Source organism: Pelophylax lessonae (assembly GCF_965119305.1).
Source record: "Pelophylax lessonae genome assembly, chromosome: 4".
Taxonomy (NCBI): Eukaryota; Metazoa; Chordata; class Amphibia; order Anura; family Ranidae; genus Pelophylax; species Pelophylax lessonae.
In genome coordinates this window covers 584,862,866-584,877,923 of record NC_138771.1, presented here as the reverse complement: position 1 = coordinate 584,877,923, position 15,058 = coordinate 584,862,866, and the positions used below count along the sequence as shown (strand labels likewise).

Here is a 15,058-nt window from a genome sequence, read left to right as displayed (position 1 = left end):
AGTGGAAGAGGACTCCAGTGGTAACCTGTGAAGCTCTGGTGAACTCCATTCCTAAGAGGGTTAAGGCAGTGCTGGAAAATAATGGTGGCCACAAAAAATTGATACTTTGTGCCCAATTTGGACATTCTCACTTAGGGGTGTACTAACTTTTGTTGCCAGCGATTCAGACATTAATGGCTGTGTGTTGAGTTATTTTGAGGGTACAGTAAATATACACTGTTATACAAGCTGTACACTCACTACTTTACATTGTAGCAAAGTGTCATTTCTTCAGTGTTGTCACATGAAAAGATATAATAATATATTTGTGAGGGGTGTACTGACTTTTGTTAGATACTGTACATCCAGAGCTACAATGGAATGGTTTAGATCAAAGCATATTCATGTGTTAGAATGGCTCAGTCACAGTCCAGACCTAAACCAAAGCTGCGGTGGGGATGTTTGGTTTTGCCCCCGTGGTAAAAACTACCCAACGTGTAATGATCAGTGTGGGGCAAGGCCGCCGCATGCCAACCATTCGGTCAAAATGGGTCAGAACAGGCGGCGAGGAGGCGTCACATTGCCTCCTCATTGATGGAATCACCTCTGATAAGTGATCCAAACACAGATTGCTCTTCAGAGGACTGGAAGATTTAGATGTATATCAAAATGTACCCCAAAGGATATTGTACAATCAGATTGTATAGTGTATGGGAAGCTTTAGCCACGTGTCACATCCTGACCAATAGGAAGCTGTCAGAGGGGATGTCAGTGTGTGATTAGTGAATGGGGTCTTTCATGTCCTCCTCCTCCTCCCACACACTGGATGCTTCGCTGCTACAACGTGTATTACGGCTTTGAGTTGGCAGTGAGCCCACCCCTTTAAGAGTTCTCCCAAATGACAGCACACCTCCCCTTTAATCCTGGGAGTCGGCGGAGAAATATTGGCCGGCTTAAAGGGAGCGCCTCTCTGGCCGCCAATCACAGCTATCCGGAGCCGCAGACACCGCCTCTCCTTTAAGCGTCCTCTCCGGCCAGGCATTTGTAGTCGGAGGACAGAAAGTGACCGGACCGGCAGCGATGTTCCGGAGGTGCGGGCAGAGTGTGTGGCGGCTGTGGCTGCTCTCCGTCCTTCTGTCCGGGCTCAGTGCCGCCTACTTCCCGGAGGAACGATACAACCCCGAGTCCCCGCTACGGCCGCCCACCGTCCTCCTCTCCCTGCTGGCCAGGAACGCCGAGGGGTCCCTGCCCGAGGTGCTGGGGGCGCTGGACCGGCTCCGCTACCCCAAGGACAGGATGTCACTGTGGTGAGCACAGGCTGGGGGGCATCTATGGGCTGCCGGGGGAGGAGACTACCTGTGTGCACAGGGGACATCTGGGGTCCAGGATGAGGGCACAGGGGACATCTGGGGTCCGGGAGGGGGATGTGGGCACAGGGGACATCTGGGGTCCGGGAGGGGGATGTGGGCACAGGGGACATCTGGGGTCCGGGAGGGGGATGTGGGCACAGGGGACATCTGGGGTCCAGGATGAGGGCACAGGGGACATCTGGGGTCCAGGATGAGGGCACAGGGGACATCTGGGGTCCAGGAGGGGGATGAGGGCACAGGGGACATCTGGGGTCCAGGATGAGGGCACAGGGGACATCTGGGGTTCGGGAGGGGGATGAGGGCACAGGGGACATCTGGGGTCCAGGATGAGGACACAGGGGACATCTGGGGTCCGGGAGAGGGATGAGGGCACAGGGGACATCTGGGGTTCAGGAAGGAGATGAGGGCACAGGGCACATCTGGGGTCCAGGATGTGGGCACAGGGGACATCTGGGGTCCGGGAGGGGGATGTGGGCACAGGGGACATCTGGGGTCCGGGAGGGGGATGTGGGCACAGGGGACATCTGGGGTCCGGGAGGGGGATGTGGGCACAGGGGACATCTGGGGTCCAGGATGAGGGCACAGGGGACATCTGGGGTCCAGGATGAGGGCACAGGGCACATCTGGGGTCCAGGATGTGGGCACAGGGGACATCTGGGGTCCGGGAGGGGGATGTGGGCACAGGGGACATCTGGGGAGCAGGATGAGGGCACAGGGGACATCTGGGGTCCAGGATGAGGGCACAGGGGACATCTGGGGTCCAGGATGAGGGCACAGGGGACATCTGGGGTCCAGGATGAGGGCACAGGTGACATCTGGGGTCCAGGATGAGGGCACAGGTGACATCTGGGGTCCAGGATGAGGGCACAGGGGACATCTGGGGTCCGGGATGGGGATGTGGGCATAGGGGACATCTGGGGTCCGGGATGGGGATGTGGGCACAGGGGACATCTGGGGTCCGGGAGGCGGATGAGGGCACAGGAGACATCTGGGGTCCGGGAGGGGGATGAGGGCACAGGAGACATCTGGGGTCCGGGAGGGGGATGAGGGCCCAGGGGACGTCTTGGGTCCAGGAGGAGGATGAGGGCCCAAGGGACATCTGGGGTCCAGGATGGGCATGAGGGCACAGGGGACATCTTGGGACGGTGATGAGGGCACAGGGGACATTTGGGGTCCGGGATGGGGATGAGGGCCCAGGGGACATCTGGGGTCCGGTATAGGGATGAGGGCATAGGGTTCATCTGGGATCAGGATAGGGATGAGGACGTAGGGGACATCTGGGGTCCTGGATGGAGATGGAGTCATCTTGGGTCAAATATGGTATGAGGACATAAGTGACATCTGTGATCGGATATGTGATGGGGAGATCTGGGGTCCAGCAGAGGATGGAGGCATAGCAGGCATCTGTGGTCAGATATGAGATGGTGGCATAGTAGTCTTCTGTTGTCTGGCAGGCAAAGGAGACATCTATGGTTTGGCAGGGGATGGGGTCATCGATGTCCTCTGTGGTCTGACGGGATGAGGTCATAGCTGTGATGAGATGGGTAATGGGGTCATAGAGGTGAAATCTGTTGTTGGTTATATAGGGAATAAAGTTATAGGTGCCATTTGTGGTTGAAAAATGGGTCACTACACCTGAGGTCAGCCCAGAATGGTTCTTTGGGATGGGCTGGTAAAATTTAATAGTAATGGTACAAGGGCAGCTGTGTGAGATGCCATGGTAAGAATGTGGTCAGGGGAATTTGAATGGAGAAATGACCCTGGAGAGAGAACCAGCTTGAACATTACTCTGGGGGGTCAACACATTAAAGGCTAAGTTCACCTCTTGCAGAAAATAGCCTATGTAGTCAGGGGACCCAAGTAAATATTAAAGACTGATCAGCTTTTTAAAATGTTCAATAACTTTATTTTCCTGACAGACTCCATGGCAGCACACGTATGGGTAGGCTCCGCCTCCTCTCCTACCCTATAGGACCCCACTCCCATAAATTTTTGCTCCAAGCCAGGAGCCGTGTTCCTTTTTTGTCCTCCTTCCGCAAGAGAAGTCTTACCTTATAGGATGCGTTTTCTTACATACCTGGTGGCGTGTGGCTTTCCTGGATGATGCCTTTCTACCTTAGTCCAGCAATCTCAGTACTACTGGGTGGACCCGGGCAATTTGAAATGATGCCGGAAGATGCCATAAATCCTGAATGAGAGGTGGGCTGCATCGCTTGGCCAAACGTCCTTGCTACTAGCGGGAGGCCCTTATGCCCTGACGCACACGCTAGTCTCCGGTTGAGGAGCGTTCCAGGTCCTTCTGTCGGTATTGGTGGTAATGTATTGCTTACTTTATACTTTATATCGTTTTGCTTCCTGGTTAGTATGGCGGCTGGAGCGCTCCTGCGTTCCAGGCCGTCGCTCTCGGCTCCTCCCCCTGCCTCCTGATTCCCAGTTGGGTGTTCATTGCGAGGCTTGGTTCCTAAGTGGTCTGCGCATGTGCGCACGCCACTTCCGGTCCTCCATGACGCGGTGGCGTCGGGGGGGCGTGGCTTTACGGCTCCCGGGAAATTTAAACAGCTGATGGAGCTGTCATTCTTGGGATGTCTGTGGGCTTTTGCGGCGGCCTCCCCACGCTGTGTCTCTGCCTGTGTTTGGTAAGTCCTGTGCTGGGTCAGTCCTGCTTGAATGGGGGAGGGGAAAGGCGGCTATGGGAAGGTAAGATTGAGTTCTTACATCCTTCCTATTGCAGGTTATCTCGCTGTGATTTGCAATGGATGCCTCACCGCCCCCCGGTGGCCAGTCCCTGCGCAACAGGTGAGCTTTAGCTTTTAACTCTCGCTTGTCTGCCAGCTGGCTTACTGTAGCCTGAGCTTTTCTTTCCTTTGTTTTCAGCCCTTTTAGGTCTGACCAACGTCCTGCATCGGGATCAAAGGATAGATCACCTTCAGGCCATCACCATGCATCATCCAAATCCAGGCACCATAGATCCAGGTCTAGGTCTAGGCGCCATGATGATTGTCCAAGCCGGTCTTCCCGACATGCTGACCGCCCCGCACACAAATCTTGCTGGGGTTGTAGGGCTGTAGTCCCTGAGGATAGATCCTTGTGTGATGCCTGCTATTCTCGGGCAATCAAGGAAAAACAAGTCCCAGATCCACCAGTGGAAACCCTGGTCAGGCGGATCGTGCAAGAATCCTTAAGGGATTGGGATTCCAACCGGCTGTCTGGGCATACAACCGATACTCCAGTTCTCCCTCAGAGGGAAGATGTAGAGCCAGGCACTTCCCAGCCGAGTCGCTTCTCGGATTCCTCTGAAAGTGAGGATGACCTAGAAGACCAAAGTTCAGGTTTTGATTTTGCCATGATCTCTCCGCTAGTAAGAGCGGTAAAAGAGGCGTTAAAATGGGAAGAGCCAGCAGACTCCCCAGCAAAGCAGAAGAAATACTTTAAACATCTCAAGAAAGAACGGGATCATTTCCCTTTTCTGAATGAGCTGGGGGAAATCATTACAGACGAATGGCATGGAGTTGAAAGAAAGAATTCCTTATCGTCCAAATTTTCCAGGTTATATCCTTTTAAGACCGACAAGGTGAAGCATCTTGATTCTGCACCTACAATAGACGCAGCCTTGATGAGGCTAGTCAAACACGTTACCCTACCTTTGGAAGATTCCGTCTCATTTAAAGATGGTCTGGATAGACGAATTGATACGGATCTCAAAAAGATCTATCTGTTAGCTGGTATGACCTGCAAGCCAGCCCTAGCCCTTGCAGCCACATCCAAAGCTATGGAGGCTTGGGTAGATAACGTGGAGACCACACTGAAAGGTGTCTCAGAAGAAGCAGCCAGAAGCTCGGCTGTGTATGAACTAAGGTTAGCAACGGCCTTTTTGGGAGAGGCTTCCATTGATATCATTCGCCTGGTGGCGCGGGTCATGCTCTCTTCTGTCACGGCCAAACGTGCTTTATGGTTACGTCCCTGGCTGGCCGATCCTGCTTCCAAACAAGCCTGGTGCAGGATTCCGTTTGAGGGTGCGTCCCTTTTTGGCAACAAGCTGGACAGTGCCATTACCCGTGCCACTGGTGGTAAATCAGGTTTCCTCCCTCAGGATCGCCGTTTGTTTGACCGCAGAAGATTTCAGCACAAACCAAGTTCGGATCGATCCAGAGAAGCTCGATCTTACAGGCCTGGACGTGAGTTCAGAAAGAATTGGAAAAGATCTCAACCTACAGGTCAGAAGTTCAACAAGGGAACACCTTCTAGTGGTCGGGAGACCACAAAGTCTTTTTGATATCAGGCCTGCTCAAGCGTTGCGAGTAGGCGCTCGTCTACGTCAGTTTGCGCACGTTTGGGCAGCCTTGATTACGGACCAGTGGACCGTCAAGACTGTGTCTCATGGTCACGTTTGGTCTTTCGAAGAAACTCCAATTCTGCGGTTCATCCCTACGGCTCTACCTCGCGTGGAAGAAAAGAAGTCAATTCTTCTGTCATACGTAGATTCCCTGATCTCTCAAGGTGCTGTCATCCCAGTTCCGGCCGAAGAAAGGTTTCAAGGCCTTTATTCACCTCTATTCATGGTGCTAAAGAAAAACGGTTCTTGGAGACCGGTCATAGACCTGACTCATCTGAACTCTTTCATAAAGAAAGAGAGGTTCAGGATGGAGACACTCTTCACTATCCGCCAAGTGGTGCAACCAGAAGATTGGATGATCTCCATAGATCTAAAAGATGCCTATTTCCATGTCCCAGTGGCAGCAGAACTACAAAAGTTTCTTCGCTTTGCCGTGGGTCAAGTGCATCTCCAGTTTACCTGTCTCCCTTTCGGGCTTACCACCTCACCTCGAGTCTTTTCAAAGGTCTTACTGGCTATTGTAGCTCTGATCAGATCGAAAGGGATCCGACTGTTTCACTACTTAGACGATCTGCTTCTTCTTTCTCAAGACCAAGCACAGATTCTGCAACACAGATCTCAGGTAATCTCCACCCTTCAAGAATTCGGGTGGCTCTTGAATCTGGAGAAAAGCCATCTGGATCCGTCAAAATCCTTGATCTTCCTGGGGGCACTCTTCAACACCTCCAGAGGCACCATCTCTCTTCCAGTGGAGAAGATTCCAGTGATCCGCAGCAGAATACAACCGGCAATGTCAACTCCTTATCTTCGGGCATCACAGTGTCTGAAAATAATAGGGACCATGGTCTCCACGGCCCCCATGGTCAAGTGGGCACAGTGGAGGATGAGGCCCTTTCAAATCGGTTTCCTCCGCCAATGGAGCTCTGGGAATCCAGACACTCCTGTACGGATAACATCCTCTATGAGGGCGAGTCTGTCTTGGTGGCTACAACGGGAAAATCTCCTGAATTGTCATTCGATCGTTCCCGTTCCTTGGATCGTTGTGACATCGGATGCCAGCCAGACGGGCTGGGGTGCGCACTGCCTGTCAGAGGTGGCCCAGGGCAGGTGGGACTTTCCCACCCTCGGGTTGGTCTCAAATGTCCTGGAGCTTCGGGCAGCTTTTCGTGCCATCATGGCTTTCCGTCACTTGGTGAAAGGGTCCTCGGTCCTTCTACGGCTAGACAATACGACGGCAGTCGCATATATCAAGAGGCAAGGGGGCACCCGCAGTTCCTCCCTTCTGGAAGAAGTGAAACCGATCATGGCATGGGCCCAACGGAATCTTGCCAATCTATCAGCTGCTTATCTTCCAGGAGTCCAGAACGTTCAGGCAGATTTTCTGTCAAGAACCAATCTAGACAACAACGAATCGTCTCTTCATCCAGAAACCTTCAAGTGGGTCATCTCTCTGGGGATTCTTCCGGAAGTAGACCTGTTTGCCTCTCCAAACAATGCCAAACTGACGAAATTCTACTCGAGATGGCGTTATCCCCAAGCCTACGGGGTAGATGCTCTGACGGACCACTGGAAGTTCCACAAAGCATATGCTTTTCCCCCGGTCCCAGTGATATTCAAGTTCCTGCAGAGACTCAGGAGAGAGAGGGTAGAAATCATAGCAATTCTTCCGTTTTGGCCAAGGAGGCCCTGGTTTCCTCTGCTGCTCCAACTGAGCTTTCGGGATCCTGTTCCCCTGCCATTCAGGTCGGACCTTCTATCTCAGGGTCCAGTGCTGCATCCATGCCCAGCGCAGTTACATCTCATGGCATGGTCCTTGAGAGGGAAAGACTAAAAGCTCTTGGCTGTCCAAGTGCAGCAATGTCCACAATGATGAGTGCCAGGAGACCGGGCACCAACAAAGTCTACGAGAGGATCTGGTCTAAGTTTGAGGATTACATGTCTAATGAGTCCGATTTCATCACTAATCCTAAGATCCATCACATTCTGGGGTTCCTCCAGACAGGCTTAGACCTATCTCTGGCTGTTGGCTCTCTCAGAGTACAGATCTCAGCAATCTCTGCCTTCACGGGGACCTCATGGGCAAAACATCCTCTGGTCCGGCAGTTTTTCAGAGGTGCGTCAAGAATGAGACCTCCCAGGAAACCCAGGTTCCCCAAATGGGACCTTCCACTAGTCCTTGAGTTTCTCTCAACAACAGTTTTGGAACATGGAGATTCCTTCTTCCTTAAGAATCTGTCTATGAAGACGGCCTTTTTAGTAGCCATCACATCGGCTAAACGTGTCTCTGAAATTAGTGACCTAGGTTGCAAAGAACCTTTTCTGACATTTTTTCCTGATCGGGTTGTCCTGGTCCCTATGCTAGGGTCCAATCCGAAGGTAAATTCAGTTTTTCATGTCAACCAAGAGATTGTTTTACCTACATTCAAGTCTCAAGATGACCAGAGTACCCATCCGTTGGATGTGGGCGAAGTCCTTCAAACATACTTGAAGTTCACAGCTTCCTTTCGCAAGTCAGACTATCTATTTGTTCTCTTTTATGGAAAGAACAGAGGCAAGAGGGCTTCTTCCAGAACAATTTCTAGCTGGATAGTTCAGACCATCCAGTGGGCATATAGAGCCAAGGGACTGGCTCCTCCGGAAGTGGTGACGGCTCATTCCACCAGAGGGATTTCTACGTCTTGGGCGGCTTCCCTTCATGTTGCACCAGATGTCATTTGCAGAGCGGCCTCATGGTCCTCAATTAACACTTTCATGTCACACTATTGTGTTGAACCTGCTTCTTTATCGTCAGTTGATTTTGGTTTAAAAATTTTGTCTTTTGACGGTGCAAATTAAACCTATTTCGGTTTGACCAGCAGTTGCCCACCCGGGTGTGTATGGCTAGTTATTTCCCATACGTGTGCTGCCATGGAGTCTGTCAGGAAAACGGAAAATTTATATCAATACTTACCGTAATTTTCCTTTCCTGATAGAACTCCATGGCAGCAGGAGTTCCCTCCCATCTGCTGGAGTAGTCTATATATGGAACACGGCTCCTGGCTTGGAGCAAAAATTTATGGGAGTGGGGTCCTATAGGGTAGGAGAGGAGGCGGAGCCTACCCATACGTGTGCTGCCATGGAGTTCTATCAGGAAAGGAAAATTACGGTAAGTATTGATATAAATTTTCCGTTGTCCTACCTGTAGGCTATTTGGACAGCCTCTGGAAGCCTACCTTCCAGTTAGCAATCCTCATGTTCTGCCTTGTTGCTAGTATGTGAAAACCGTTAGACGGTCTCTCCCAGCATTACTAGAATGAAACCCAAAAAGTTTCGCATTTTATCAACAAGGCAGGGGGTTGCTAAATGCAGTGGCGGCTGGTGCGTTGGGGGCGCAGGGGCGCCCTATCCATGCCTCCGGCCCCCTAATTTACATGCAGGGCGCCGGACGCATGGAGTTCAATGGGGTTTTTTTTTTTCTGAGTCACCTGATTAGAGCCAGAGGCTCTAATAGGCTTCAGAAAAGGGTGGACCCGGGGCGCAGAGCACTGCGCCCTAGCCCATCCATTTGTGTGACAATAGCAAATGAAAATTCACTATTGTCACTCGGATCCTCCTCCTGGCCAATCAGGGAGCGGGTCCGAAACCCGTAAGTGCACTGGTCTCTCTGCTTTGAAGGGGGCACGGCACGCTGGTCACTCTGCATTGAAAGGGGGCATGATGGTCACTCTGCATTGAAAGGGGGCACGCTGTGGTCACTCTGCATTGAAAGGGGGCACACAATGGTCACCCTGCATTGAAGGGGGCACGCTTTGGTCACTCTCCATTGAAGGGGGCACGGAACGCTGGTCACTCTGCATTGAAAGGGGGCATCCTGTGGTCACTCTGCATTGAAAGGGGGCACGCTGTGGTCACTCTGCATTGAAAGGGGGCATGCTGTGGTCACTCTGCATTGAAAGGGGGCATGATGGTCACTCTGCATTGAAGGGTGCACGCTGTGGTCACTCTGCATTGAAGGGGGCATGGCACGTTGGTCACTCTACATTGAAGCGGGCATGGCGCGCTGGTCGCTCTGCATTGAAAGGGGGGCACGCTGGTCACTCTGCATTGAAAGGGGGCACGCTGTGGTCACTCTGCATTGAAAGGGGGCATGATGGTCACTCTGCATTGAACGGGGCACGCTATGGTCACTCTGCATTGAAGGGGGCATGGCACGTTGGTCACTCTGCATTGAAGGGGGCACGGCACGCTGGTCACTCTGCATTGAAAGGGGGCACGCTGTGGTCACTCTGCATTGAAAGGGGGCACGCTGTGGTCACTCTGCATTGAAAGGGGGCACGCTGTGGTCACTCTGCATTGAAAGGGGGGCACGACGGTCACTCTGCATTGAAGGGGGCACGCTGGTCACTCTGCATTGAAGGGGGAATACTATACCTTGATTACTGAAGGCCCCTTTCACACTTTTGTGACCTCAAAGTCACGCAATTTTTTACAGCGTTTTTTTGCCGCAAAGCAATGCCTATTACATTTTTCTGTTTGTGCCCCCCCCCCCCAAAAAAATTTTGAGCACTAGCCGCCACTGCCTAAATGGGAGATTTTTTGCCAGGCTTCCAGGGGGGCCCGATTGCCTTACAGATATGAAAATACAATGTTTAAAGATTTACAAACTGCCCAGTTTAATATCTACTGGGGAAGAAAGGGAACTTTGCCTTTACCTCCGCCTATAGTTGTGTGTGGGCTTTGAATACTTCCGTGACTAGAAGTGATGAGAAAATCCTTTGGTTTAATTGGTGAGGTCTCTTTTTAGAAAACATTTGTTGCCTGGTAATGTTGATTCGATGTTTTTGTTTTTTCCATTGAGCCAGAAAAAGTATCGGATCAGGCAGTTTTACTTTCTGCTAACTTTATTAGCTACTTTCAAAGATTATCAGTTGAAGCTTATCTAGCATTTCTTTTTTTATTATTTCTCTTATCTATGAATTGAAGAGGTGGTAAAACCTTAATATTTTATTGCTTTGTGTCCAGGTGACCATTGTTGTTGGGACAGATCTAGTTGGGAAATCCAAATTTTTACAGTTGTCACTAGAACAGGAGCAAAGTGGAGATCAAGCAATGAGGACACTTGTTCCAGAAAAAACTGCCTAAGAGGGGATATCTTCTTACTTTGGAGAGATTCCCTCTCAATGCCTTATCTCCAGGAGTGGAAATGGAGGGAAATATTCCAATGGAATAGAGACCTAAAAAGAAGAGTTGGCTTTAGATTTAGTCTGACATTTAAAAAGCAGATTGTGTGGAGATCAGAGGTTTTTTTAGGCTGACTCTTTGCCCTCAATCTTTTTGTTTAGAAATAATTCTGGTTGTGAACATTTCATGCATCTCTAATAATTAGACTTCTCATGGTTAGGTTTTTGATTAGGGTCAGGTGGAAGCATTTACTCCTAGAGGAGAAAACGATGCTGTATTAACTAGAACTTCAGTCATGGTTGGGTATTGACATATCCTTGGTTAAGGTGAGGTGGAAACGTTCACTCTACTGGAGTAAGCTGTGCTAAACCAACCAGAACTTCACTCATGGTTGAAAGTAGACACATCCTTTGTTGCGTTGAGATAAGCTTTCTGTCAGGGAAATCACCTTTAGACCACAAGCTGATACAAGGAAAGAGGCATTTAATACTCGTATACGAGGAGACAAGTACAGGAGATTGTCAGATATTCACCCACCGGTTCTAGCCGCCTGTGACCCATGGTATAGGGCACCATACACAGTAGCTAGCCTAGTTGGCTTCTTATCTGAGACTTGTCTGCCTTCTGAAGCTAGCTGGCACATTTATATACAGTTAAATATCCTGACTTAACCCTTCCCCCAGGACAATGAGGAATGTCTGTTTTTATTGCCATTTCCTTAAAGGGGAAGAAGCTTCATTTTACAAACTCTGAAATCTAGCCATTACCATATATAGTATAGGGCATTTAAAACCAGTTAGATTGTATTCAAGCGGAACAAAATGGAGTCACAGTCAGCCTTATACATAAATGATTATAAAGACATTCTTAATTTCTCTAACACTTTCATTCCAGTGGAGAAAGCTGTGGTGTATCAACCAGAACTTCACTCATGGTTGAGAGTAGACACATCCTTGGTTAATGTGAGGTGGAAACTTTCACTCTATTGGGGAAAACTCTGGTGTATTAACCAGAACTTTTACTCATGGTTTGCGAATAGACACATCCTTGGTAAAGGAGAGGTGGAACTTTTACTCTACTGGGGAAAGCTGTGCTGTATCAACCAGGACTTCACTTGTGGTTGGGTATGGACGCATCCTTTGTTAAGGCAATGAGGAAACTTTCACTCTACTGAAGAAAGCTGTGCTGCATCAACCAGAACTTTACTCATGGTTGGGTGTGGACACATCCTTGGTTAGGGTGAGGTGGAAACTTTCACTCTGCTGGAGAAAACTGTTCTATATAAACCAGATCTTCACTCATGGGTGAGAGTAGACCCCTCATTTATTGCAGTGAGGTGAGCTTTCACTCCAGTGGAGAAAGCTGTTCTGTATCAACCAGAACTTCACTCATGGTTGGGTGTGGACACATCCTTGGTTAGGGTGAGGCAGAAGCTTTAATTCTACCGGAAAAAGCTGTGCTGTAATACCCAATAGGAAGCTGTCTGACAAAGTCACATACGTTTACAATCATGGTTTGTTGGGACCCCAGAGACTGTTTAATTATTTACAATAATCTGAGTTTTGCTGTATTCTATCCCCTGGGCAGTGTGTAGGATGGAGTAAGTAACACGTCTCTGCAGCTTTATAGAATGAATTGATTATTCCCATATACGGCTCGCCCTGCTGAGTCCCCTTGTCCCACACAGGGTTTTTCTACAGAACATTGTGTTATATATATATATATATATATATATATATATATATATAAATATATTCTTTTTTGTTTTATTGCATGTGACTGCTGTAATCCTGCATAAAATGGACACGACTCCATTCAGCATTCAGTTTATAAGCTATCAAGACTTTATGGAAGTTTGCTCGTAAAGCCTATCTCTGGTGGGAAAAAAAACAAACTCCTGTCTCACCAATTCACCATTTTTATTTGGAAAAAGACCTCCTAAGCCCTATTCAACTTGTCTGATCCTGCCGTCATGTGACCCTCCGTGGCATCTCTTCCACCTGTTAAGAGCCATGAATCAACGCGGCAATCTGGGTCAGCTGCTGACCGCTTCTGTTGCTGCCCCTTTGCCACGATATCACACTGCTGTTGCAGTCTTTAGGACATGGTGATGACCCCCCTGATAGACTGCCAATGAGGGGTGCTCATGTCAAAAGGCAGTGATGTGGGCACCTGAACGGCCCTCTCACTCTGTTGCGAGGAAGACACAAGACTTGGTAGCCAGCACATGTTGTGATTGCTGATTTTGGCAAAAAGTTTTGGAACTTAAGGGAAACTTGCACTTACAGGTAGAACAGTTGGTGGTGTATACGAACCATTGCGTTTTTACTAGGGGTGCACTGACCCGACTTTTCTTGTCCCGATACCGATATCTGGCATTATGTATCTGCCGATACCGATCCGGAACTACACACATACACAATATGCATGCGGCTGCAGTACAGAGCAAAGCCGCTGCATCATGTGTACGGCTCCTCCATTCACAGGCGGAGTGCATCTGATATCAATCCGCCCGTGAGCCGGACCTATACAGGAAGTAGCGGCTCCCATACTACTACTACGCCAAGTAAGGGACGGCTGAGCTGGGACTCGGCAAACCCGGATTGGCCCGTGGATCGACGGCTGAGCCGGGACTCAGCAAAACCGGATCGCCCGTGGATCGGTTAATTTTACCTATTCAGCTATTGTGGCAGTATGGGCGCCGATATCCGATCCTAATATCGGATTGGTGCATCCCTAGTTTTTACCTTCTAAAAAAAGAAACAAACAGGCCAAAGATAAAAAAAGAAAAAAAACAGGCCAAAGATGTAAAAATGCGTTTTTTCTTTATCATAAGGAAAAGGTTGGCCTACCCTTGGCTGACCTTACTGGTCTCTGATAATCTCAACCAAAAGTCGACTTTCTTGTGGTCAGTGAGGTGAAGGTCACATGTACTGCCATTATGGAATTATTGTCAAATTTGGAAGGCTGGACTGTCTGTGTTGGTCACCAGGACACCATACAATAATCTTTGGAGCAGATGAAGGTCTTGGTGCACTCTGAGACCCTCTTCTTTTGCTGATTTTTGCCAGTCCTCTGACTTCACCGCCTGGCAAGTCATTGACTTGTAATAAGTATGCAGGCTAGAAGTTTGAGCTTCACTTGTTGCATGCTTGTTTGTAGTAAATCCTAGATTAATTAGTCCAGCTGAAGAACCTGCATGATGGCTGTCTTTATTATGGTAGTTTCATGTTAGAGTACAGTGGGTACGGAAAGTATTCAGACCCCCTTAAATGTTTCACTCTTTGTTATATTGCAGCCATTTGCTAAAATCATTTAAGTTCATTCTTCTTCCTCATGAATGTACACATAGCACCCCATACTGACAGAAAAACACAGAATTGTTGACATTGTTGCAGATTTATTAAAAAAGAAAAACTGAAATATCACATGGTCCTAAGTATTCAGACCCTTTGCTCAGTATTTAGTAGAAGCCCCCTTTTGATCTAATACAGCCAGGAGTCTTTTTGGGAAAGATGCAACAAGTCTTTCACACCTGGATTTGGGGATCCTCTGCCATTCCTCCTTGCAGATCCTCTCCAGTTCTGTCAGGTTGGATGGTAAACGTTGGTGGACAGCCATTTTTAGGTCTCTCCAGAGATGCTCAATTGGGTTTAAGTCAGGGCTCTGGCTGGGCCATTCAAGAACAGTCACGGAGTTGTTGTGAAGCCACTCCTTCGTTATTTTAGCTGTGTGCTTAGGGTCATTGTCTTGTTGGAAGGTAAACCTTCGGCCCAGTCTGAGGTACAGAGCACTCTGGAGAAGGTTTTTGTCCAGGATATCCCTGTACTTGGCCGCATTCATCTTTCCCTCGATTGCAACCAGTCGTCCTGTCCCTGCAGCTGAAAAACACCCCCACAGCATGATGCTGCCACCACCATGCTTCACTGTTGGGACTGTATTGGACAGGTGATGAGCAGTGCCTGGTTTTCTCCACACATACCGCTTAGAATTAAGGCCAAAAAGTTCTATTTTGGTCTCATCAGACCAGAGAATCTTATTTCTCACCATCTTGGAGTCCTTCAGGTGTTTTTTTAGCAAACTCCATGCGGGCTTTCATGTGTCTTACACTGAGGAGAGGCTTCCGTCGGGCCACTCTGCCATAAAGCCCCGACTGGTGGAGGGCTGCAGTGATGGTTGACTTTCTACAACTTTCTCCCATCTCCTGACTGCATCT

General features: G+C 49.3%; 1 protein-coding gene across 1 annotated transcript in view; it reads left to right on the top strand.

Annotated features, from left to right (window-relative positions):
- The first annotated feature begins 953 nt into the window (after nt 1-953).
- COLGALT1 (collagen beta(1-O)galactosyltransferase 1) overlaps nt 954-15,058 on the top strand; it is a 100,557-nt gene continuing 86,452 nt past the window's right edge. Inside the window, exon 1 of the mRNA XM_082252727.1 lies at nt 954-1,286. Within this exon, the coding sequence (XP_082108853.1) occupies nt 1,060-1,286 (227 nt within the window). The 5' untranslated portion in view covers nt 954-1,059. The remainder of the gene's footprint in view (nt 1,287-15,058) is intronic.